The sequence below is a fragment of the Microcaecilia unicolor genome, chromosome 10 (assembly GCF_901765095.1).
Source record: "Microcaecilia unicolor chromosome 10, aMicUni1.1, whole genome shotgun sequence".
In the NCBI taxonomy this organism is placed as follows: Eukaryota; Metazoa; Chordata; class Amphibia; order Gymnophiona; family Siphonopidae; genus Microcaecilia; species Microcaecilia unicolor.
Window position 1 is genome coordinate 68,925,945 of NC_044040.1, and position 24,329 is coordinate 68,950,273.

At 44.5% G+C, this 24,329-nt stretch overlaps 1 protein-coding gene across 2 annotated transcripts in view; it reads right to left on the reverse strand.

Annotated features, from left to right (window-relative positions):
- Positions 1–24,329, reverse strand: part of TWF1 (twinfilin actin binding protein 1) — a 102,379-nt gene that overhangs the window by 60,891 nt on the left and 17,159 nt on the right. Inside the window, exon 1 of one of the 2 annotated variants that reach the window (XM_030216205.1) lies at positions 12,058–12,133. The exons of the other annotated variant lie outside the window; for it this stretch is intronic. Within the exon in view, the coding sequence (XP_030072065.1) occupies positions 12,058–12,082 (25 nt within the window). The 5' untranslated portion in view covers positions 12,083–12,133. Of the gene's footprint in view, positions 1–12,057; positions 12,134–24,329 lie in introns of those variants that run through there. 2 annotated transcript variants of the gene reach the window in all.

Genomic DNA, 24,329 nt, shown 5'->3' on the forward strand with positions numbered 1-24,329 from the left:
CTTACCACCTACAAAAGGGACTGTGGAAGGACTTATGTGGTAATACTATTTAATTGCAACATTAGTGCATGGCCAGTAATACAGAAAATAGAACATCAGCTATTTTACAGCTGCAGTAAAACTGACCTTAGCACATGGGAAAAACCTGCACAGGGGCATGCTGAGGCCACTTTTTGCCGCAGCTTAGTAAAAGGACCCCAAAGTCACATTTCCCTGAAATAACCAGAAGGCCAAATCGTTGTCATTCATTGGTGAACTGTCAGCTCCACCACTATCATGTAAAAAGAGATGTAGTAATGTGAAATGGTTTATCACGGGGATTATGGGATCAGCAGAATTTCCCCAGATTTCATAAGAAACTCAAGGCCCATTTATTTATTGAAGCTTATGATCATTAGATGGGAGGTGATAATTAGGTAGATACAGAATTTTAATGGTCTTATAGAAGTCAAATTGATTTAGAGCTGTTAGTTAAAATATATAAACAAAACATTAACAACTTAATTTTATGTTTTGTATTTTGTATATTCATATTCAGTTACTTTTTATTTTATATGTGTGAATACTAATGCTTGAGACAGGGAATTGTTTCCAGGACTGGCAGGCTATAATGCATGGGAAAATAAACAAAATAATTAATACTGGATCAATCAAATCAAACATCCAGAAGGTAGAACGCAATTTCATTCATAATGCAATAGAAAAGGGCCATTCCCAGTTGTGCTCTAGCTAACACAGCAATTCTAACTACAGAAAATATGATAGCTTGACAAGGGGGTCAGAGAAATTATCCTTAGCTGCTGTTGTTTTTTTATTTTTAACATGTAAAGAATTGTTAACAAGTTTCAGGAATGAGTTTTCAAGATAGTCCTAGATTTCTGATAACCCCATTCTGAAGCATTATAGGATATGAAGTACCAATTCCAATGGATAGAACCAGGGGCTCCAGCTGCCGTACTGCTTTGGGATGTAAGTGCTCAACCAACCAAGGACTGATCAAAAAAGTATCCTGCCTGGAACTGGGTAACTGGACAGCTATATTTGTGTGTATATATATCTATCATCAACCTACTGTTAGCAGCAAGACATGTGGTATAGAAGGATATTATTCTGTAGATGTTGTCCAATTGGTAATTTAATTCCTTTATCTCCTGCTAGTGGGATTGCAATGGATAAGGTGCAATTATGTTTACAGGAAGTTTCTCAGTGGTTAAAAGCAGTGATATTACCTTAACAGATGTTTAGGCTTGGAACAGTGACCCATACAGGAAATAAGCTGAGCTTAAAAATAGAATTGTATGTACCATAAAGCAAACCAGTCCGGTTTTTAGGATATCCACAATGAATGTGAATGAGAGAGATTTGCATACCAAGGAGGCAATGCATGCAAATCTCTCTCATGCACATCATTGTGGATATCCTGAAATCTGACTGGTTGGGTGTGCCCCAAGACGGGGTTGAGAAGCACTATTATGATAAAAGGATAATAACAAGGATCTGGGGTGGTCTTAAATGTTTCTTCTGACTTACAGGCACATGTGGATGGCCGTTCTATAAAGGGGTGTTGTTTCAGGCCTCCTTTCATTTATAGAATTACTAGTGTAGGAGTCCAAATTCATAAGTATCGAATTTAGGCATGACCAGGTACAACAGCCATAGAGCTGGTGTAAATGCTTGCAACTACATTGCTAACAAACATGCATAAATTATAGTATTCTGTAATTTACATGTGTAACTGTGTACCCCACCCACTCTCCACCCTTGTCTACACCCACAGTCAAACTATACATCATCGCATTTAGGCACCAATTTACAGAATAGCTTGAAACCAAAATATTGACATTTACGCATGTATGTGCACATACACACAAATATATGCCAACATTTTGGTCATTTACATGCATTCTTGGTGCCCTCTTTATAGAATTACCCCCATAGTACCAGGGGTCTGTACTGGGACTGCTGCTTTTTAATATATTTATAAATGATCTAGAGATGGGAGTAACTAGTGAGGTAATTAAATTTGCTGACGACACAAAGTTATTCAAATTTGTTAAATCGCAAGAGGATTGTGAAAAATTACAAGAGGACCTTACGAGACTCAGAGACTGGGCATCTAAATGGCAGATGACATTTAATGTGAGCAAGTGCAAAGTGATGCATGTGGGAAAGAGGAACCCGAATTATAGCTACGCAATGCAAGGTTCCACGTTAGAAGTCACCGACAAAGAAAGGGATCTAGGTGTTCTCGTTGATGATACGTTGAAACCTTCTGCTCAGTGTGCTGCTGCAGCGGCTAAGAAAGCAAATAGAATGCTAGGTATTATTAGGAAGGGAATGGAAAACAAAAATGAGGACGTTATAATGCCTTTGTATCGTCCCATGGTGCGACCACACCTCGAATATTGTGTTCAATTTTGGTCGCCGCATCTCAAAAAAAGATACAGTGGAATTAGAAAAGGTACAGAGAAGGGCGATGGAACCACTTCCCTATGAGGAAAGGCTGAAGCGGCTAGGGCTCTTCAGCTTGGAGAAGAGATGGCTGAGGGAAGATATGATAGAGGTCTATAAAATACTGAGTGGAGTGGAACAGGTAGATGTGAATCATTTGTTTACTCTTTCCAAAAATACTAGCACTAGGGTGCATGCGATGAAGCTACAAAGTAGTACATTTAAAACGAATTGAAGAAAAGTTTTCTTCACTGAACGTATAATTAAACTCTGGAATTCGTTGCCAGAGAATGTGGTAAAGGTGGTTAGCTTAGCGGGATTTAGAAAAAGGTCTGGACAGCTTTCTAAAGGAAAAGTCCATAGACCATTATTAAAATTACTTGGGGAACATCCACTACTTATTTCTGGGATAAGCAACATAAAATGTGTTGAGCTTTTTTGGGATCTTTGCCAGGTATTTGTGACCTGGATTGGCCGCTGTTGGAAACAGGATGCTAGGCTTGATGGACCTTTGGTCTGTCCCAGTGTGGCAATACTTATGTACTTATAATACAAGTTGAAATTAGTGTAAACTGGAAGATTCTCCATAAACAATAGAGATTACTGAAATGCATCAATGGTGAGCTCATCTTCACAATTGTTGAATATGTTTAACTTCATTTAGAATACTGTCACAAAGATAATTTCTAATAGGTTATGCAGAAACTCACCTCTTGTTTAAAATAATGCACTGGCTGCTAGTTTCTGCCTGCAGAAAACATTTATATGGCCAGTCAGGGCTTCAATAGATGAGAAACTGGCCTACTTGGCTGAAAAACTGAGTTGGTGCCTTCTAAATAGATCTCTCAGGTGTGTAGCCAAGACCTTCTCCTTAAAGTGATAGTACAAATATCCCAGAAACAGAAAATTAGATATTTCTGGTTATAGCCCTTACTTGGGGCTATATGGAGCCAGAATGGAAACTAGCTACAAGACTGGTACAACTCAGTAAGAAAGGTAAGCATGGAAGAGAGCACCAACTTTTAGAGTGCATCAAAATGCAGACCATCAGTAGCCTCTGGGGCTCTGCTACCAACCTTGTCTAGGATCACAGCCTGGCACTCCTCCTCTGAAGGAGGCAGCAAACCTCAACACCTCTCCATTACTAAATGCAGGAAGAGACATCACTAGTCTCCGGCTCTTTGCTGGGCTCCTCCTGCTGTGGGATGAACCCAATCTAGTGCTGGCACCCTATCTCTGCGGTGACCATGTTATCTGTACCATGTGTACAGACAGTGAAGCGGGGTGCAGAGGACAGCATCAATTTTTATGTTGCAGGGTGTGCCAGAATGTCTAGCACCTGCCTTGATCAGTGATAGTGTAAGATGAAAACATGACATTTCCTGTAGGAAGAATTTCTAAAAAAAAAGGTGTGAAGGAGGGGGGGGGGGGGAGAGTATCAAAAACAGCAGTATTGCACAGTCAAGATTGTGAAGGCATGCAAACATAATTTGCATTGTAAACTGCAACCATTGAAGACTATGGTATATATTTGTAGTGTATAAGCTTCTTAAATAAATACAGCTGCAGTAAGTTGAAAGCCTATACATGAGCATTATGTACTATACTAACCCAGTGGGAGCCTTTGAGGATCATTTTCAAAACAGAACATCATCCGAAAAAAAACACCACAAAGCAGCAGATGGAGGTTTTTTTTTTCACAAAAAATATCCAAATCGCTATTTTCAAAACTCATTTTAAAGACTGTTTTTCCTCATAGTTCATCTAAATCTCAAGGGGATACGATGGAGGCATGCTTTGGGTGGGTCTTGAGCAAGCTTACGATTTGGACATTTTTCTGCAATAATGGAACATTGCAAAAGCATTCAGGGCAAAATTTAGGACTTTTTGGCTAGACCTGTTTCAACAACAAGTAAGTGCCAAAAAGGTGCCTAAACTGACCAGATGACCACTGGAGGGATAAAGGCATGACCCTCCTCTTAATCCCCCAGTGGTCAATGACCCCTCCCACCCCCTGAGAGGTGAAAGTGACAATACATATCAAGCTCTGACAGCTGCAGATATAATGGCCATTCCTCTTAGAGCAGCAAGCAGGTCCCTGGAGTAGCTGGTCTGTGCAGCAGACTGTAGAGAAGGGGACCCAGGCCCATATCCCACTCTAACTGGCACACTTGTGATGGAAAGTGTGAGTGCCCTAAAAATCACAAAATACCTACTGAACCCACACATAGGTGACACCTGCAGGCATAAGGGCTATTGCTGTGGTGTACAGTTGGGTACAGTACAATTTTTGCTATTCCTTGAGGGTTCACCATACAATATAAGGGGGTTATGATGTGATGTGTACCTGGGACCTTTTAAGTGAAGTCTACTGCAGTGCCCCCTAGGCTGCCCCATTGCTATGCTGGGATGTCTGTGTGGCCAGTCTAGTAAAACCTCTTGGCCCCTGACATCCACATAGCTCATTTTTGTGCGTTTTTCCCTTAGACATTTCTTCTTTGAAAATGGCCTTCAAAGACAGACACACTGAGCACAAAAATGTCTAAAATAGGTCGATCTTCAAACTAACAATATAAACTTTTTCTGGTTCAAAAATTCCCTGCAAGACCATCACGGATTTCGATTAAATTTTCTGTGAACAATCTCAGCAAGTATTGCATCGGTGAACGTAAAACTTTACCAATGTTCATTGGGGACATGTATGAATGTTCACAGAAAATTTCATCGAAATCAGTGATGGTTGCACAGGGCACTTCTCTGAAATCAGACCACTTGACATGGAATGACCTTATGTTCAGCACTAGATCTTTGGACATTTTTTGCAAAACATCCAAAATTGGATTTGGACATCATCTCGAAAATTCCCTCCACATATAACATAGAGCAATATCTTATCTTATACTATGACTATGGCATGATTAAGATGGCAATTGTATTCAAGGTTCCCTTCAGTATGGGCATACATAAAAAAGTTGATGTGTTTGCAGACTTTAAGAAAAAGGAAAGCTGATTGCAGTCAATGGGAGGGGGGGCACCCCACCCTGCTGGCATGAGAAAATTTAGGGGCTGATGGAGAAAAAGAGTTGTGTGCTCCTTCCTAACACAAGAGTAATACCAGAGATTTGCTCCCCAATGCAGTAACCAAATAATACCAAACACCAATAGCAACAATATTTTAGGAGGTTCTTATAGATCCATTACACAAACTACCTCCCATACATACATATGGAATTTACCATAGACTTCAACGGTGTCCCTTACTGAACTAAGGGGTCCTTTTACTAAGGTGCGCCGAAAAGTGGCCTGCGCTGGTGTAGACGTCTTATTGGATGCGCGCAGGTCCATTTTTCAGCGCACCTGCAAAAAAGGTCTTTTTGGTTTGGCTGAAAACGAACGTGCGGCAAAATGAAAATTGGCGTGCGTCCATTTTGGGCCTGATCCCTTACCACCACCTAGCAGTAAGGTTAACTAGACGGTAATCATCAGTGTGTGTACAATGCCAAATTGCTGCCTGGTTAGTGCTGCATGCCGGAAAATAAAATATATTTTCCGACGTGCGTAGTGGACGCTCAGAGAAAATGAAATTACTGCCCGGGCCACGTGGTAGCCGGGTGGTAGTTCCGAATTGGCGTACATTGGACGCACATAGGTGCCTCTGCAGCTTAGTAAAAGGGCCCCTATGACTTTTCTATCAGTAAGGTTACGGATAGAACAGCCATAGTTCAGTAAGTGACACCGCCGAGGTCTATGGTAAATTCCGTATGTATGGCAGGTAGTTTGTATATGGTAACCAAATAATAATACATATCGGCCCTGCGCAAAAACATGGGAGAGTGCAGTAGGTGCATGTACACACACACACTTCTGCGCTAGTGACAGCTATGGGGCTCATTTTCAAAACAGAAATGTCCAAAAAGCTGCACAAAGCGGCAGATGGACTTTTTTCTCCAAAACTTCCAAATCGCTATTTTTTAAACCAAGTTTTAAGACATTTTTCTATGCAGTTCGTCTGCAGTGCATCCAAATCACAAGGGAGCATGTTGGGGTGGGATCTGGGCATTCCCAAAACTTTTTTTTCTGTCATAATGGAACAAAGCAAAAACGTCCAGGGCTAAAAAAGTTCAACATTTTGGTATAGACTTGTTTTGATCATGACTAAGTCACAAAAAGGTGTCTTAAATGAGCAGATGATCACTGGAGGAATTAAAGTGTGACTCCCTCTTACTTCCCTAGTGTCACTGACCCCCTTCCCACCCCTCAAAGATGTGAAAGAAACAGTACATACCAGCTATGACAGCTTCTGATGTTACGGGCAGTCCTATTAGAGCAGCAAGCAGGTCCCTGGAGTAGCCTAGTGGTCAGTGCAGTGCACTGTAGAGAAAGGGACCCAGGCCCATATCCCACTCTGATACACTTGTGGTAAAAAGTGTCAGCTCCCTAAACCCACCAAAGACCTACGGAACCCACATGTGAGCCCTCCAGGGACAGGGAAATATCCAGTGTACCTGAAAGCTACTACCGAAAAAGGTGTAAGCAAAATCCAAATCAAATATAGGTGACACCTGCAGCCATAAAGGCTATTGTAGTGGTGTACAGTTGGGTACAGTAGGTGTATGGTGGGTTTTGGAGGGCTCACCATAAGGGGGTAATGGTGAGATGTTTACCTGAGACCTTTTATGTGAAGACCACTGCAGTGCCCCCTAGGGTTCCCCATTGATCTGCTGGGATGTCAATGTGGCCAGTCTACTAAGAACGCTTCCCCTCCCCCCCAATACATCTTAATGGCTTGTCTTTGTGTGTTTTTCCCTTGGACTTATTTTTTTTCCAAAAATGGTCTCAAAAGAAAGATGCACTGAGCACAAAACATCTAGGAAATGGCTATTTTCTAATAAAAAGACAGCGATTTTCGAACGCGAAAAAACCATCTATGTTTACCACTTGATTTTTGGACATTTTCAACATAATGTTCAAAATCAGATTTAGATATCATATCGAAAATGCCCCTCCACAACTTGAGCAGATGTGTGTGCCTATGCAACTCTTGCCAGCTTGTGCACATATGCTGGAGTGCTATTCTTTGAATAAAATATTGCAATACCAACATGTATGCATCAGGGGCGTATCTGAGGTTCGGCGGTAGGGGGGGCAGGGGCTAGAGTGAGGGGGCACATTATAACCCCCCCTACCGCCGTCCCCCCCACCGCCGTCAACCCTCCCCCCTACCGCCGTTAACCCTCCCCCGCCTACCGCCAACCCTTTCCCCGCCTACCACCGTCACCTTCCCCCCAAGGTCCGCTCCTGCCGGTTTTTTAAAATATTACTTCAGCTGGCGGGGGATCCTAACCCCCGCCAGCCCAGCCGAGGTCTTCTTTAACTTCTTCATCCTCGTGCTGTTAAAGCTGCAATGCATCCTTCCAGTTGGACGGAGTTTGACGTCGCAGGACGTTGACGTCCTGCACGTACAATGTGCTGCGACAGCAAACTCCGTCCAACTGGAAGGATGCATTGCAGCTTTAACAGCACGAGGATGAAAAAGTTAAAGAAGAACTCGGCTGGGCTGGCGGGGGTTGGGGTCCCCCGCCAGCTGAAGTAATATTTAAAAAAAACGACAGGAGCGGACCTCGGGGGTAGGTGACGGCGGTAGGCGGGGAAAGGGTTGGTGGTAGGCGGGGGAGGGTTAACGGCGGTAGGGGGGTCCAGGGCGAAATCTGCGGGGGCCCAGGCCCCTGTGGCCCCACGCAGATACGCCCCTGGTATGCATAAAATAGCATTCCAGCACATTCGCAAGCAGGGCCGGTCTTAGAGAGGGCAGGACCTCGTGCTCCTAGGGGCCCCTGCACATCTGGCATGTTTGTCCTCCTGTCTTGGAACACCTCCCTGCTCCATACCTTGATATGCATCCACCATGTTTCAACAGAGAGCGGCAGAAAGCGGTAGCAATTTTCATATCCCGTCAGCTGCCGAGTCCAGAGCCTCCTCGCTGTTGCACCCCGCCCCTTTTGATGTCACTTCTTGTTTTTGCAAGGGCGGGATGCGTCAGCGAAGAGGCTCTGGACTTGGCAGCTGACAGGATATGAAAATTGCTGCCGCTTTCTGCTGCTCTCTATTGAAACGTGGTGGATGCATATCAAGGTATGAGGTAAGGTGGGGTTCCGAGAGCTCTAAACCTCCTTTTAAACTGATAAATTATGGTTTATGGTGGCAGACGCGGGTGGGTGTGGGCACCCACTGAATTAGTCTGCACAGGGCCCTGCAATTGCTAAGACCGGCCCTGTGCGCAAATGTGTAATTTTTTCTGCACAGATCCATACAGTTACAGTTATAGCCTGCTAATATGAGAGGATTACACCAAGACTCTAGAACAGAATGCATCTAGGACATACCAATTTAACAAGAACAATCATAAATTCAATTCTAAAAATCATAATCAGTTTCATTTAAAAAAAAAATCAAATAACTGCAAATAATTATTTCTTAATCTCATACTTATGAAACAGTAAAGTCTTTAAACCCTTCTGAAACATACCATAACTAGATAGAAATCTTAAGTTAGATGATAAAAACTTCCAAAACTTAGCAGCCTGAAACACAAATAAACATGTAAGAAATTTCCTCGAGGCGATACCCCTGGGACTCAGGAAACCAAATGAAAAACAGTTACGAATATTATAAGATTGTCCCACTAACGAATAGCGCACGAGGAATCATATATAGTGGCACCATTCCATATTTATTTATTATTAAGATTTATTTACTGCCTTTTTGAAGAAATTCACTCAAGACAGCGTACAGCAAGAATAAGTCAAATATAAGCAATAGACAATTACAGCAGTAAAAATATTCACATTACAATACAAAGTATGGCATAGTATGCTACATTACAATGCCAATAAAATATACAATAAAACATTTCAATAGACAGCATTGGGTGTAAACAAAGTAGGCTTTAATAGAACAAGACACAGCTCTTTTCTTTACTGGTAACAGAACAGAAGCCAAGGGAAATAATTTACTTGCCATTCATGATCTTCCACAACAAACAGCCTAATTTAAGGATTGTCCTAGCCTCAACACTAAGCCAATGATGCTTAACAAAATAAGCTGTGATTCTGATTTCTTGAGAGGGTAGATCTAGCACACAGCCACATTCTGGATAGTTTGAATTTTTCGCAACAAAAATTTTGGTAACAGACAATATTACAATAGTCCAATTTGCTGAGAATCTGTGACTGTACAAGTCTAAATGTCATCCCAGAGTCCACTCCACACCCCCCCCCCCCTACATGCTCTAAAGATTTGTGGGTCATTGTGCTCATAATAAAGGAAAGAACCTGGCATGAAATCTTCACGCACTTCTGGGCTAACTTTTTACACCTCCCAGCATATGCTCAGCCTGTTCGTCTGCTGTGCACTTCCGTGCATCTGCTCTGAATAATAGCCTCACTACCATGGATTTAAATGTGCTGAGCACATGTGTGATGGGCTTTCTGCATGCTTTTTACATAGGGTGCCCACTGCATCAATCCCTCAGTCTTAAGAGATTTTCTTCCCAGGCAGCCCTCTGTCAAGCAAGTGCATGAGGGAAGGAGTGTAAAGAAAATATGGGTGAGGAGCTATAGGGGAAATCTCCTTTAGGGAACGGAAAATGGCTTGTACAAACAGGGTTGCTTATTACATTGTGCAATGCAAAAAAACTTACCTGTTCCTTGATTCTGATCTTTCCACATGCACCTTCCATTATATAGTAAAACCACAAAATTTAACCCTCTGCACCCCAGAGGTCTTAGATATAGGATAAAAGGATTGTTAATATAAATTTACATCATGTTTTCTAAGCATGTTCAATTTGCTAATAGGTTAACATCTTGATTCTCATCTCCGTTTTCTCTGGACCATGTCTGTCAATATTATTATTATTTTTTGGTTCAGAAATAATTCCTTTACTAAGGTGCGCTAACAGATTTAGCACATGCTAAATGATAAGACACCCATTATAGTCCTATAGGCATTTTTAAAAAATCATTTAGCATATGCTAATCATTTTATATTTGCTCACACCTTTTTCAGTAGTAGCTCAAGGTAAGTTACATTCAGGTACACTGGATATTAGTGCATGCAATCTGTTAGCATGCCTTAGTAAAAGGATCCCTTTGTGTTGTAATATTTTTTTTTCGGGGGGGGGGGGGGGCACATCTGTTAAACTAGCCACAACCTCTTCCTTTCCACCCCTAAGATTTTGGGTTGTGTTCACTTTCTTCATACATTCATTTAATATCTGAGTGGGAGTCTGATAAGCACAGCAACTCCCCCAGTTTATCTGAGCTTTCACGCACTTTGAAAACTTGTGTCTCAGGAATTTGATAAAAATTAGGATGAAAAACAGACCATTTAATTTAATTAGCAGTGTACACAAAATAATTATGTAACTATAAATTGCTAGTTTAAAACATATTTCATTATTCCAATAAACAAATCTGGGGAAAAAAATTATACAAAACTGTCACAATATAGCATATTTCTTTTGCTGGTCAGTCCCATTTCCAGTGCATTTGTGATATCTCAGACACCTGGCCTCATCTTTCTTATTCCATCAGAGCCACATGCCACAATTCTGTAAAGGAAGTGCTATGAATGGGAAAAATGTACGAAATGTAGCAGCCATATAAAACTTACACCCTTAAGGGCTATTCGTAAGAGTGCTTTTATCCTAATTCGAAGAAACCACCAAGCTGAAGAATTGGATGCATGATCTACTGAGATGGGTAAAAGACGACTGAATGTCTTAGGGGCCCCCCTTTCACTAAGCTTTTCCTCCATAAACACTGGAGAGAGAAGCGAATTTAACGGAAAATATGTAGCATTGCTGCCTTAAGGATGATAATGCGTGCAGGAACAGATGGAATTGATTTAGTTCTTAAAGTCTATTCCATCTACACAGAATCTATTTCGTATTACCCGATCTAAACCGAAGGAAAAAATACTCCTAAATTCCCTTAGACAAACAGGTTTCCACAAGCAACACAGGAAGGCTAAATGAGAATTGCTGGTATTAGGTATAATTGCCACCGAGCTAATAGCAAACTCTGGAACATAAAACTGGTTTCTAATCCGCCACAGAAATCCACTGATACTTGCACCAATTCTTTTCACATCAGCAATTAAACCCTTTAAAGGAAGTCCGTGAAAACATCTTAAATGTGTTACTCAAAGCAAAGTTTAATCCCAAACCGAGCTAATCTGTACCAAGTTCCGGCTCCTAATTAACAGGACCAGGACCTGTGCCCACTGGCCTTTGTTCAAAACTTGGCCGATCAATCCCACACTCACACCAGGAACAAAACTTGGGCCACTTTCACTATGTCTGTGTGCTTTTGGGCTACAAAGGCGACCAAGAGAGCTATCACGCATCCTCAGGTGATCCGAGGGGCGATCGCCACCCATACGGGGGTCCCGGATCGCTGCGGGGGGGAGGGGGAACCCAGATCGGAGGGGGGAGGTGCTCCTCTCATGCTGCACCGCCCGGTATAGACTCGGTTTTGTAACTTCTCGGTCTATGTATACCGGGGAATTCAAACTTCCCCCCTCCAGCCCTCCCCGTTTCTGTACCTCGGATGCCGGTTTGGTGGGACATGACTCCGCTGCCGTTCCCCTGATTGCCGCTCGTGCCGGCCAAGAACCCGGAAGTAGGAGAGGAGAAGGAGGAGGAGCAGCTGCACCTCGTTGCCGCCCCCAGGCACCGGCACAGCCCGGGGCGGACCTCTGCTTCCTCAGACCGGCGTCATTCCCCTTAGCCTTGGCACCGATCTGGCCTCGGTGACGATTGAGTCCCAGCCTTAAGTCATTTTCTGAAAGGTGCCATGGAGAAATTGCACAAGTCGTATCTAAAGCTTTCTTTGGCTTACAGGAAGCTGGAAAAAATAGCAGCCAACTTTTAAAAGATAGTGTTCCCCAGTAACTTGGTTGCAATGGTGATCCCTAGCATCCTTTTTCGAAAAGCTGGCTGGGAGATTAATAAAAGAATATAAATGTAAGTAAATATATAGCGATACTATTTTGCTGGACTAAATACACTTCGTGACCATTCTTTGCAGAATCACCTCCCGCTTCTAGGAATAAACAGAATGGACTTTCCTGTTAAGATCTGCTAGGTAGCTCAGGGATAGGATGCTGGACTTGATGGACCAATGATGATCTGACCTAGTTGGTCTTGACGGACAGCTGATCTGATCCAGTTTAGCATTCCTTATGTCCTTTACTGGAACGCAGCAAAGAGATTGCATGATAAGACATGCCAACAATATCATAAACGATTAGCTGACGTCTGGGATAATTTGGAATGGTAGGTATGAAGAATCAGGACGTTAGCTGTGAGAATATTTAAGAGATAAAGAGGCTCATTTTCAAAGCACTTAGCCTCCCAAAGTTCCATAGAAACCTATGGAACTTAGCCTCCCAAAGTGCTTTGAAAATATGCCTCTAAGTCAGTATACTGAAAGAAACAAGTATTAGAAGCGGTGCAAAGAAAAGCTACAAAAATGGTATGGGGTTTGCGTTGGAAACCGTAGGAGAGACTTGCTGACCTGAACATGTATACCTTGGAGGAAAGGAGAAACAGAGGTGACATGATACAGACATTCAAATATTTGAAAGGCATTAATCCACAAATGATCTTTTTCCGGAGACGGGAAGGCGGTAGAACTAGAGGACATGAATTGACAGGGCCGGTCTTAGCAAGTGCGGGGCCCTGTGCAGACCAATTTGATGGGGCCCCATCCTAGCCCCGCCCCACCCCTCCGAGTTCCAGGGTCCCCTCCCTCCGAGCTCCAGGACCGCCCCCCTCCCTCACTCTCTCTGAGCTCCAGGGCCTCCCTCACTCTCTCTGAGCTCCAGGGGCCTCCTGCCCTCCCTCCGAGTTTTAAAAATCATCTTACCTCAGCGGGTTACAGCAGCAGGCAGCAACAGTGAAAAGCGTGCAAGCAGGGCCGTGCCTAGGGTCTCTGGCGCCCCCCTGCAGACTATCAGTTGGCGCCCCCCCCCCCCCCCGTGAAAATGATCCCCCCCCCCCCCCATGAAAATGATCGCTCACCACTTGCCATACTGAAAGGAATTGTCAGCAATATTCTTAGAAACAAATTGCTATACATTGCAAAATAAGATAGCAGATGTAAATTCTCAAAGTGGACATATTCCAAACACTAAAATGAAAATAAAATGATTTTTTTCTACCTTTGTTGTCTGGTGACTTTCTTTTTCTGATCATGCTGGCCCAGTATCTGATTCTGCTGCTATCTGTCCTCTTAACTCCGTTTCCAGGGCTTCCTTTCCATTTATTTCTTTACTTTTCTCCTTTCTTCTTCATTTCTTGCTCTATATCCATTTCCAGCAATTTCTCCTCTCTCCCTGGGTCCTGCCCTCCCATCCATGTCCATTCTTGTCCCTCTCTGCCCTTCCCTCCTCCATCCATAGCCAGCAATCCTCCTCTCTCCCCTCCCCTCCATTTCCAGCAATTTGTCCTCTCCCTGGGCCCCCATATCCATCCTTGTCCCTCTCTGCCCTTCCCTCCTCCATCCATAGCCAGCAATCCTCTCTCCCCTCCCCTTCCAGCAATTTGTCCTCTCCCTGGGCCCCCATGTCCATCCTTGTCCCTCTCTGCCCTTCCCTCCTCCATCCATAGCCAGCAATCCTCTCTCCCCTCCCCTTCCAGCAATTTGTCCTCTCCCTGGGCCCTGCCCTCCCATCCATGCCTCTTTGCCCTCCCATCCATTCAGGGTCTGCCCTCCCTCTCACTCCCCATTCCATCCAGGATCTATCCCCCCTCTCTCACTGCCCCCTCTTTTCGGCTCCCAGTTCCCACCTGCGGCTGCCCCTAGTTCCAGATCCATTGATTCTCCCATCCACCCCTGCCCCAGGCTTGACCCCATTCTCCCTCCTGCTCACTTTTCAGACCCCAGTTCCAGCTCCATGCCCCTTCTCCCATCTGTCTCCCACCCAGTCCTTTCTGCCCATCCGAGTCCCCCTCACCCCATCTGTCTCCCACCCAGTCCCTTCTGCTATCCAAGTGCCCCCCACCCTCACCCCATCTGTCTCCCACCCAGTTCCTTCTGCCCATCCGAGTCCCCCTCACCCCATCTGTCTCCCACCCAGTCCCTTCTGCTATCCGAGTCCCCCCCCCTTCACGGTCACCCCATCTGTCCCCCACCCTCACCCTGCCTCGTCTTCTCCCTGCCACCCGTCTTTAAAAATAAATTGCCAATGCCGACGCGATAGCGAGCGCAGCACCTCGTGTGCAAGTAAAAGAAGCGGATCCGATCATCTCATTGGGCCTTCCTTCACTGTCCCGCCCTAGAGGAAATAGGAAGTTGCGTCAGAGGAGGGCGGGACAGTGAGGGAAGGCCCAATGAGATGATCGGATCCGCTTCTTTTACTTGCACACGAGGTGCTGCGCTCGCTCAGCAAATAAATTTAAAGGGCTGGTGCGGGAGGGGGGGGGGTGCCAGGATCATGAAGAGCAGCGGGAGCGGCGGCACCCCCCTCTCTGGTGCCAAAAGATTTAAAGTCCTCGGCGGGGCGAGGGTAAGCACCGCGGCGGCGCCCTCCAAAGGTGGGCGCCCCCCTGCGGCGCTTACCTCGCTTACCGCATCGGCACGGCCCTGCGTGCAAGCTCGGCACTTCAGGAGCCTTCCTTTCTCTCAGCTCTGGTCCCGACTCCTGCCCTCATTTCCTGTTTCCGCAAGGGCGGGACCAGAGCTGAGAGAGGGAAGGGAAGGCTCCTGAAGCACCAAGCAGCTCACACGCTTTTCACTGCTGCCGTCTGCTGCCGTAACCCCGACAAGGTAACTGAGGGAGGGGGACTGGAACTCGGGCAGTTGGGGCGGACTTGAGGCATGCCACGCGGGGCCCTATGCGGTCGCCTCGCCCTAAGACCAGCCCTGTGAATTGAGGTTGAAGGGGGGCAGACTTAGGACTGTCAGAAAGTATTTTTTCACGGATATGTGGAATGCCCTCCCATGGGAGGTGGTGGAGATGAAAACGATAATGGAATTCAAACATGCGTGGAATAAACACAAAGGAATCCTGTTTAGAAGGAATGGTTCCACGGAATCTTAGCGAAGATTGGGTGGTGACGCCGGTAACTGGGAAACAAAACGGGAGCTGGGCAGACTTCTAAGGTCTACACCCTGATCGTGACTGGATAGGGATGGGCTGGAGTGTAAATTTTAAGGGGCTTCGACGTTAGCTTCAGAACTTTTAGTACAGGAACAGAACTGGGCAGACTTCTACAGTCTGTGCCCTGAGAAAGGCAAGGACAAATCAAACTCAGGTATACATATAAAGTATCACATTCCATGTAAATGAGTTTATCTTGTTGGGCAGACTGGATGGACCGTACAGGTCTTTATCTTCCGTCATTTACTATGTTACTATCAAATGCTGCTACTAAATTGGAAGAAAAAGTTTACATTTTTGTGTGTGACCTACTGCGTATATCATAATTTGGCCCCTAAATATCTTCAGGCTAGGGCACATAAGTAGGAACCAGTGCAGAGTCTGCATTTGAGTTAGGCACTTAGGGGCACTTCCACTAAGATGTGCTAAAGCCTAATGCAGGCTGTGTGCACTGAAAAAGGCTTACCATGGTCATTTCCCTGTTTGTGGGGAATGGGTATGGATTATGGAAGCACTACCCAGCTAGCACATTCACATTAGTGTCACTAACCAGTTAACACAGAGTTAAGGAAGAGCGTTAATATTTTTGCCTTTCTGCACACTAATGGAAAAATTTGTGTGGGACAGACAAAAAGAAAAAGGCCTATTTTATAGCTGCGGTAAAAATGGGCTTAGCGCACAGGAAGGTCCCATGTTAGGACACGCTAAGCTCATTTTATACCACAGCCTAGAAAAATGGCCCCTTAATTTTTCCACTCCAAAGCTGAAAGCTTAAAGGTTAATTACAATTTTTTTAAAAAAAGGACATTTTGAAGTGCTCTTCCAGAGATGTGGGAGTGAAGTTAAAAGCAATAGATCATTACATAGATTGTGTGGTGGATGAAAAACTTTTATTCAGAGAATAGTTGTTGAAGTGAATGGGGAGTGAATTTCTTTTGTGGGTGGGGGGTTGTAATGCCGTAACATTGTTTTAAGGTTATGTCTACTAAAGGGTGTTAAACCCTAACACACACTTAGCATGCATGAAATTCCTTACCGCAAAGTGTATTGAAGTGTTTGTTTGGTAAGCAATCTTTTTGCATTCACTAAGCATGTTTATATATTTTTTTGTCTATAGTTTTTGGAGGGGGTGTGTTGAGGTGGAGAATGGATGTGAGAATGCTATTCAACTAGCATGTCAATATTTGTGTGCGTTAACTGGTTAGTACATCCAATACTTCCCTGCTAAAATTTCGGATCTTATCGGCTCTTTACCTTCCACTAACTTAACTGCTTTATCTAGTTATTCTCAAGAAAATTCCCAGGCTTCACTAAATACCATTATTCCATCATCATCATCTTTATCTGGATCCTCTTCATGGTCGTCATTTCAACTACAAACACCGGACTCACTCACTAAGACGCTATCCACTATGCATTATACCACCTGCTCCCTTGACCCTTTCCCTTCAGCTTGGGTCAAACTCCCTGATTTACAATTGATGCCCAAGATACTTTTGTTGATAAATAATAGCCTTTCTTGTAGCCAAGTTCCACTTCCCTGGAAAACAGCAGTTGTTCGTCCTATTCTAAAGAAACCTACCCTTGATCCCCAGTCCCCAGCTCACTATCATCCTATGTCCAATCTGTGTTTCCTTTTTAAAGTATTAGAAAAAATTGTCTATGTCCAATTCTCTTCTTTCATTGAAAAGTCCCTCGTTCTAAACCCGAGGCAATTGGGTTTTAGAGCGCATTACAGTACCGAGACTGTTCTTAACGTTGTTCTAGCAATTTCTCTTGACCTACCATCTGCATTTGAAGAAGTGAATCATTCTCTGTTGCTTTCTCATCTCGCTGCACTTGAGCTATCAGGCTCTGCCTTCTCTTGGTTTTTTTCATTTTTGACCGGATGTTCATATCAGGTAAGTCACCCCTACTCTTTCCGCTACTCCTCAACCTCTGACCTGTGGAGTCCTCGCTCTTCTCTTTTGTTTAATCTGTTCATAAGTCCACTCTTATACAGTCCTTTTGGAGTTTTATTTTCACTTTTACGTAGACGATATTCTCCTATGTTTCCCAACTAACCCATATTCGCCCTCATTATAACCACTTCACGATTGCGTAGAAGCAGTTAATAAATGGCTCCTAGACCGTAGGCTGGCTCTAAATAAAGAAAAGACAATCGCATGGTGGTTCCAACTCCCCTTTAAATCTCTTTGGCATCACTGTCACCCCAGTAGACTCCTTTCGGTATTTGTGTGTTACTTTAGATTCCCGACTCACGTTGTCTACTCAGATCTCTCAATTATGCAAGTCAGGTTTCTTTACACCGACAACTCTGACTGGTTAGAAGCTACTTTACTTAAGATACATATCATTCACTTATTCTTTCCCTTCTGATGTCAAAAATTGACTACTGTAAGATAATATACTTAGGAGCTCCTGCGTCTCCAAACATGACAAAATACTGCAATTAAACTTCTTTGCCATGCTAAAAGAACAGATCATGTTTCACCCCTACTTCAGAAATATCATTGGCTTCCTTTAGAGCAATGAATCATTCATCAACGTCTTACTTTTACTTTTAAAGCTTTCTGGCAGAGATTCCCAGATCATCTGGCTAACCTTACTATTCCATATTCACCCATTCGTCTTTTGTGGTCACTCAATGATTACCATTTAGTTTTGCCAAACCCCAAACAAGCTAGCTTAGAATCAACCAGACATTGTGCCATCTTTTTTGCAGCCCCTATTTGGAATTCCCTTCCTCACGAAGTCCGTGCTGAATTGTCTTTTAAAACGTTTAAGCCTGTTTAAAGGCCTGGCTGTTCCGCCAGGCGTTTGAGCCTCCAAGTTAGCCGATTGTGATCACAGCTGTCTGCCCCTCTCAGTTCTCCACTCTTCCTCTTTGTTTGCACCATCCCTGTAATGACATGTATTGGCAGTGTGTTCTTTCTAGCAAAAAAGGTGCCGGTACTCAAATGCTAGGCCACCCTTCAGGATTGGGGTGATCACTGAGAGACCTACCCCATAATAGCCAGGCCCCCTGCAACCAGTCACAGAATCTATGACAAGACAGAGTTGGTGTGTAGAGCCTGAGCGCTATCATTAAAACTTGGGGTCCATGGATCAATTTTAACAGACAATGGAAAAGGTGCCAGTACTCAGTACCCCCTCAAAAAAAGCCCTGTGTATTGGTCCTTCTTACTGTATGTGCTATTTACTTTCCTATCTGAACATTGTAGTTCCTTTCTCATATCTATTATATGTTATTTTTTTTTAGAACTGAAAACTGTCTAGGTCTACGAGTTCAGGTGATATATCAAATTACTGTAAATAAATAATGCGTGAGCCATATTTAGGAGGTGGTAAGTGCTCCTGTGTTAATTTTATCAAGTTACATAGCGCAAACCAGGAAAAATAAATACTTGAAAATGCCCTATTTCTTGGGCATGCTAGGAATGGGATTAACATGCAGCAAAGTCCCGCATTAGCAAGCACTATACCAATTTACTATCGTAGTTTAGTAGACATACCTCTTTGTTTTGACACGTATGAAAATTGTAATGTATTAAGCGTTGCAGTCCCCTGCTTTGAATGTTTTACTGAATTGTAAATGTGGAAAATAAGTTTATAAATTAAGGTAAAGTCCATGTAAAGAAAAGCCAATGCAGGTGGAGTAACGTGGAGAGAAGCCAGGGAAAAAAGGAACACTGCTTGGAGGAAACAGAAGAAAAGAAAAACGATGGGAGTGGCCACAGCAGAAACAGTAAGGATAAAATAATGAATCAGTGTGTAAAAGCGTCAACACTGTTCCTAAACAAATTCAAACTTGTAGCAAAGAGGAAGCTTCAACCCCTTTGAAGAATACATAAGAATATAAGTGTTGCCATACTGAAACAGACCGAAGGACCATCAAACCCAGTATCCTGTTTCGAACAGTGGCCAATCCAGGACACAAGTACCTGTCAAGATCCCAGAACAGTAAAACAGGTTTTTTGCTGTTTATCCTAGAAATAAGCAGTGGACTTTCCCAAGTCCACCTTAATAATGGCTTATAGACTTTTCTTTTCCAAACCTTTTTAAAACCCTGCTAAGCTAACTGCTTATACCACATTCTCCAGCAACGAATTCTATAAGCACTGAATCATGCAATGAAAACTAACACTTTTTTCTATTACCATAACACATGGCAAACATATAGGTGTTTTTTTAGAAGTCCTGTTTGCAATATCAAACATATATCAAACTACGTCCCTATGTCCCCCCTTGTTCCAATACATATATCAACATTTAAACTTTATATAGAAGGCACCTATGGTTTTTGACCCATAAGATGCCATATATCTGTCACTGGAACAGGAGAGGTGGAGTGAGGGGTGGGCTCAGAGCCTTTGTAAGCAGGAATGAGGCAGATAAGTTGATTGGCTCAAGAGGATTTATTGATACACCAATCAGGGACAAGAGCTTCAGAAAAAAAAGTGTAGGGCTTTTTGCTGGGTAGCATTTTTTCACAGAAAGTCCAGGCCATTGGAAAGGGTTTTGTGACCCACCTGCCCTCCCTGGGGAAGGATCAGGTTGCAGAATGTATGTTTACTTTGTACTTTCTAGGACAGATTACTCTGTGAGATGGATTGGGGGTGCAGTTGGGGGGGGGGGGGTTGCCACAGCGGAGTGGTTGTCATGATCACAAGGAAGATGAGCCCTTGGGCCATCGCCGGGTGTCGGCTAGCTGCAGGCGAGTCACTTGGGCAAGGTACAGGACTAGGCAAAGAGTCAGATGAGCAAGGTACAGTCAAGAGTCCAAGTAGGCAGGGCTTGGAGAAGGAGACAGGTGAGGTCCAGAGGCAAGGAAAGGACTGGAAGCAAGACAGGCAGAATCCAAGGCAAAGCAAGGTAGACTGAAGACAGGCTTGAGTCAAGGTCAGACAAACTCAGGTGACCTGTTGCCAAGGCATCAGAAAGGACTGTACCTCTGCCTTACATAGGGCACCGGGCTGACGTCAGCTCCGGGAGCCCCAAAGCCTCTCCTCACCGGCAGTCCAGCAAGGTGTGTTCCCAGCGTGTGTGCCAGGGGCATAGCCAGACTTCAGCGGGAGGCGGTCCAGAGCCCGAGGTGAGGGGGCACATTTTAGCCCACCCCCTGGCGCTGCCGACCCCCCCCCCTCTGCCATTTTGACCCGCTGCCACCACCAACTTTGACCCCCCTCCCACCGCCAACCCTCCCCCGCCATCGCCTACCTTTGCTGCCGGAGGACCCAACCCCCGCCAGCCGAGGTGCTCGTCTTCTGGCGCAAGGCTTCGTTCTGTTTCTCTGAGTCTGACGTCCTGCACGTACAGACTCACAGAAACAGAACAAAGCCTTGCACTGGAAGAAGAGCACCTCGGCTGGCAGGGGTTGGGGACCCTGTCAGGAAAGGTAGCAGATGGCAGCGGGGGAGGGGGGGTTGAGAGGGTCATCGGCAGGGGGGCCCAGGCCCAAATCTACAGGGGCCCAGGCCCCCGTGGCCCCATATAGCTACGCCCCTGGTGTGTGCACATCCTAGGAGATCCATCATGGCCTGCGCCCCAGAGCACCACCAAGAGCAAGCAGCAAAGGATGCCTAAAACCTCTGCTCTGGGTCTTGAGGCGTGTGTACCGTCCAGGGCTCGAGGCTTGCCCACTGTTTGGAAAACAGGATACTGGGCATGGCTACTCTTATATTCTTATGTTATGTTCTGTTAAATGTTTACATTTCTGATTTATTATATTGCTGGCATGTTTTGTTAGTCCTATTACTAGGTTTCAATTTGCCATTTCCAAGTGTACCTCATTGACTATATTTATGCTTATATTTGGTCATTTTACTATTGTTGTGCTGTTAACAAAATTGTAAGTTTTATGTTAAACTACACCTGCTGTACACCGCCTTGGGTGAATCTCTTCATAAAGGTGGTTAATAAATCCCAATAAATAAATAAATATAATTTTAGAAAGCCAGAATATACATGTCTAAATCATTAATATGTGCATATGGCAAGGGGATGTGATCTGGGTGTGTTTTGGGTAGGGTTAATAAATATATATGTAGTCTCCATTTCAGAAGGGGCATGGAAGGTGCTCCTGCATTATCTGCCCCACGTAACATAGTGCAGGCCCAGTTACAGTTAAATAAATAAATAAATAAATAAATAAATAAAGTACTGCTGTGGCATTTTTCCTCTCCCCATCTCAACATTCTCCTTGTTCTGATCCCTCCTCAAGTGTCAAACCCAGGCCCAACATTTACCCCAACCCTATGCCCCCTTATTCTAATTCCCCCATGTCAAACACCACTGTGATCCCAGTCGGACATCTCTCCCATTCTTATCCCACCTCAAGTGTCAAACCTCACATCTGTTTAATCTCCTCACCCGTTAACACTCCCACCCCAGAACACAAGCCCTGCCCCTCCCTATAGAGGCTGACCCTCGCCTGACTCCCTCTGGGACCTACCCAGAGATATCAAATGGTGGCCTAGAGCAGAAGCAATCCTTCTCTGCTGCTTACCCAGTATTATACTGGGTCCAAAATGGCAGCAAGGACCCCTAGAGGTAGTCTTGCATTACTACCACTAGGGGGTATCTTCCATAAAATAACTTCTCCTTGTATGGGAGGATGCCTCCCAGAATTAGAACCCAGAGACTATGGTGCACTCTCAGGGTAGGAGCAGAAGAGGACTGCTTCTGTCCTGGGCCAATGGACCACCTTTGGGACCCTCGGGTACATCCTGAGAAAGTTGGGGAAGGATCAGCCTCTGTGGGTGGGAGTGGAGCTTATGTTTAGCTGCAGGGCTTCTTATAGGCAGGGGAGACTGAACAGGGGGCAAGGCTTAACACTTAAATGCTTATCTTGCATAAACAGTGAGTCCCCATTTTAGAAAGCCAGTATATGCACATCAAAATCCCAAGTGTGAACAAATGGCAAGGGGGCATGGTCTGGGCAGCTTTTGGACAGGACTAGGGCCTGCCTGGAAGATACATGTTTATTCCTGATTTCAAAAGGGGATTAAATGTGTTAGCACTGACCACCTCCAAGCTTCAAAGTTTATTCATATTTGATATTAAGGTTGTACCAAATATTCGTATTAGATTCAGCCTCAGCTCCAAATAGTTCCCAAATTGTAAAAATGATCCTGCCCTCCGCCCGAGGGTCTTCGGGATCTGGCCTCCACCCTGGCCACTCAGCCTCCTGGCCCACTGCAGTTCACCGGGCAGGGCTCAAAGAAAATAAACTCCAAAAAGGTAAAAATCACCCCGCTCCTTTATTGTCAGGGATTCACAGTCCAGTAACTTTCAAAAGGAATCCTGCAGCCCTTCAAAACTGTTTGCTCCTGTTTTACTCTCAGGGCCCAGGTGCCTCAGAAACAAAAACACGTCACCTCCCAGCTGCTGCACAATTCAGTTGGAGCCAAATAAACAGTCCCCACAAATAGGTTCCTCTGTAGTCCAACTTCACACCCCCAAAAGAATCCCTGTATCTTGTCCACCCCCCACAAACAGTTCAAAACACACAGTTCTGCAGGCCACAGCTCACAAAAAGAAAAGAAAACACTATAGCCTACTTTCCCCTCCCCCACACAAAAGGACGGTTGTTTTCCCCAACAGTTCAAAAACCACAGTGCTTAGTGCCTTAGCACCCAGTTCAGACACACAGTCTCTTCAAAGAACACAGCCTGAACTCTTTTGGGAAAGAGGAAAAGATCCCACCCTTTCTGGGTCACTCCATTACTTCACTGACCCTCCTCCCGCATGACCCTTCCGCTTTCCACTTTCAGCCCAGCTGTGACACCAGGAGTTCACCTGGTTTTTCAGTTTAGCTTTCAAGGCATGAGCCCAAGCAGAAAGGTCCATGGGTTCCTCAGAGCCTGCCTCCTGCTCCTTCTCTCCAGCAGCCTGCCAGTCCATGGGCTCATTCTCCCCTACTCTGGGCGGCTGTTCCTCTCTTACTTGATTAGGTTCCAGGTGCCCCTCCCTTGCCTTGTCAGACCCTTCTCCCGGGGAATGCTGGGGCCAATAATCCCTATACCAGGGTTTTCCCCGGGGATGCTGGGAAATGTAGTCCTTCTCCCACCTCCATTTTCTATGGGGCACTACCTTTTCCCTTCTCTCTCTCTTTCCCTGAGGAAGAATTAAAGGTAAGGCTCTGCTCTGTCTCCCTCGGCCCTTGAGCCTCCTTCCTTCTCCCCCCTACAACTCCATCTGTTCAAAACCCTTATCCTCCCCTTCACAAAATACATTATTTGTATTCATCCAAATAGTGATTTAAATTCAAATACGAATAATCTGGGGCTGTACTGCACTAAATCCATATAAACACTTGATCTCTGATTTCAAATTGCTTCTTTTATTATTTATGTTAAAAGCTCAATGCTCATTATTCGTATTCAGCCAAATAGTAAAATATGCTATTTAATGTACCACTGAGGGACACACCTTTGCAGTGGTTTACAATAAAATTTTAAATAGGTTTAGTCAGAGGTTAGAAATGAAAGGAAATACAATTTTAGGATAGACAACAGAAAAGCACTGTGTGATCTAGACTCCGGAGAGTTTTCACCCTCCATCTCACAATTTATAGGGATAAAATCTTGTGTTTGCTAATTATCAAAAGCATCTAAAAATAAAGTTTTTAGACCCTTCTTAAATGACTGAAGGCAGCAACCCCTGGGACTATGGCAGGGGATGGGCCAGATGCAAGGAGGACCGGGGGT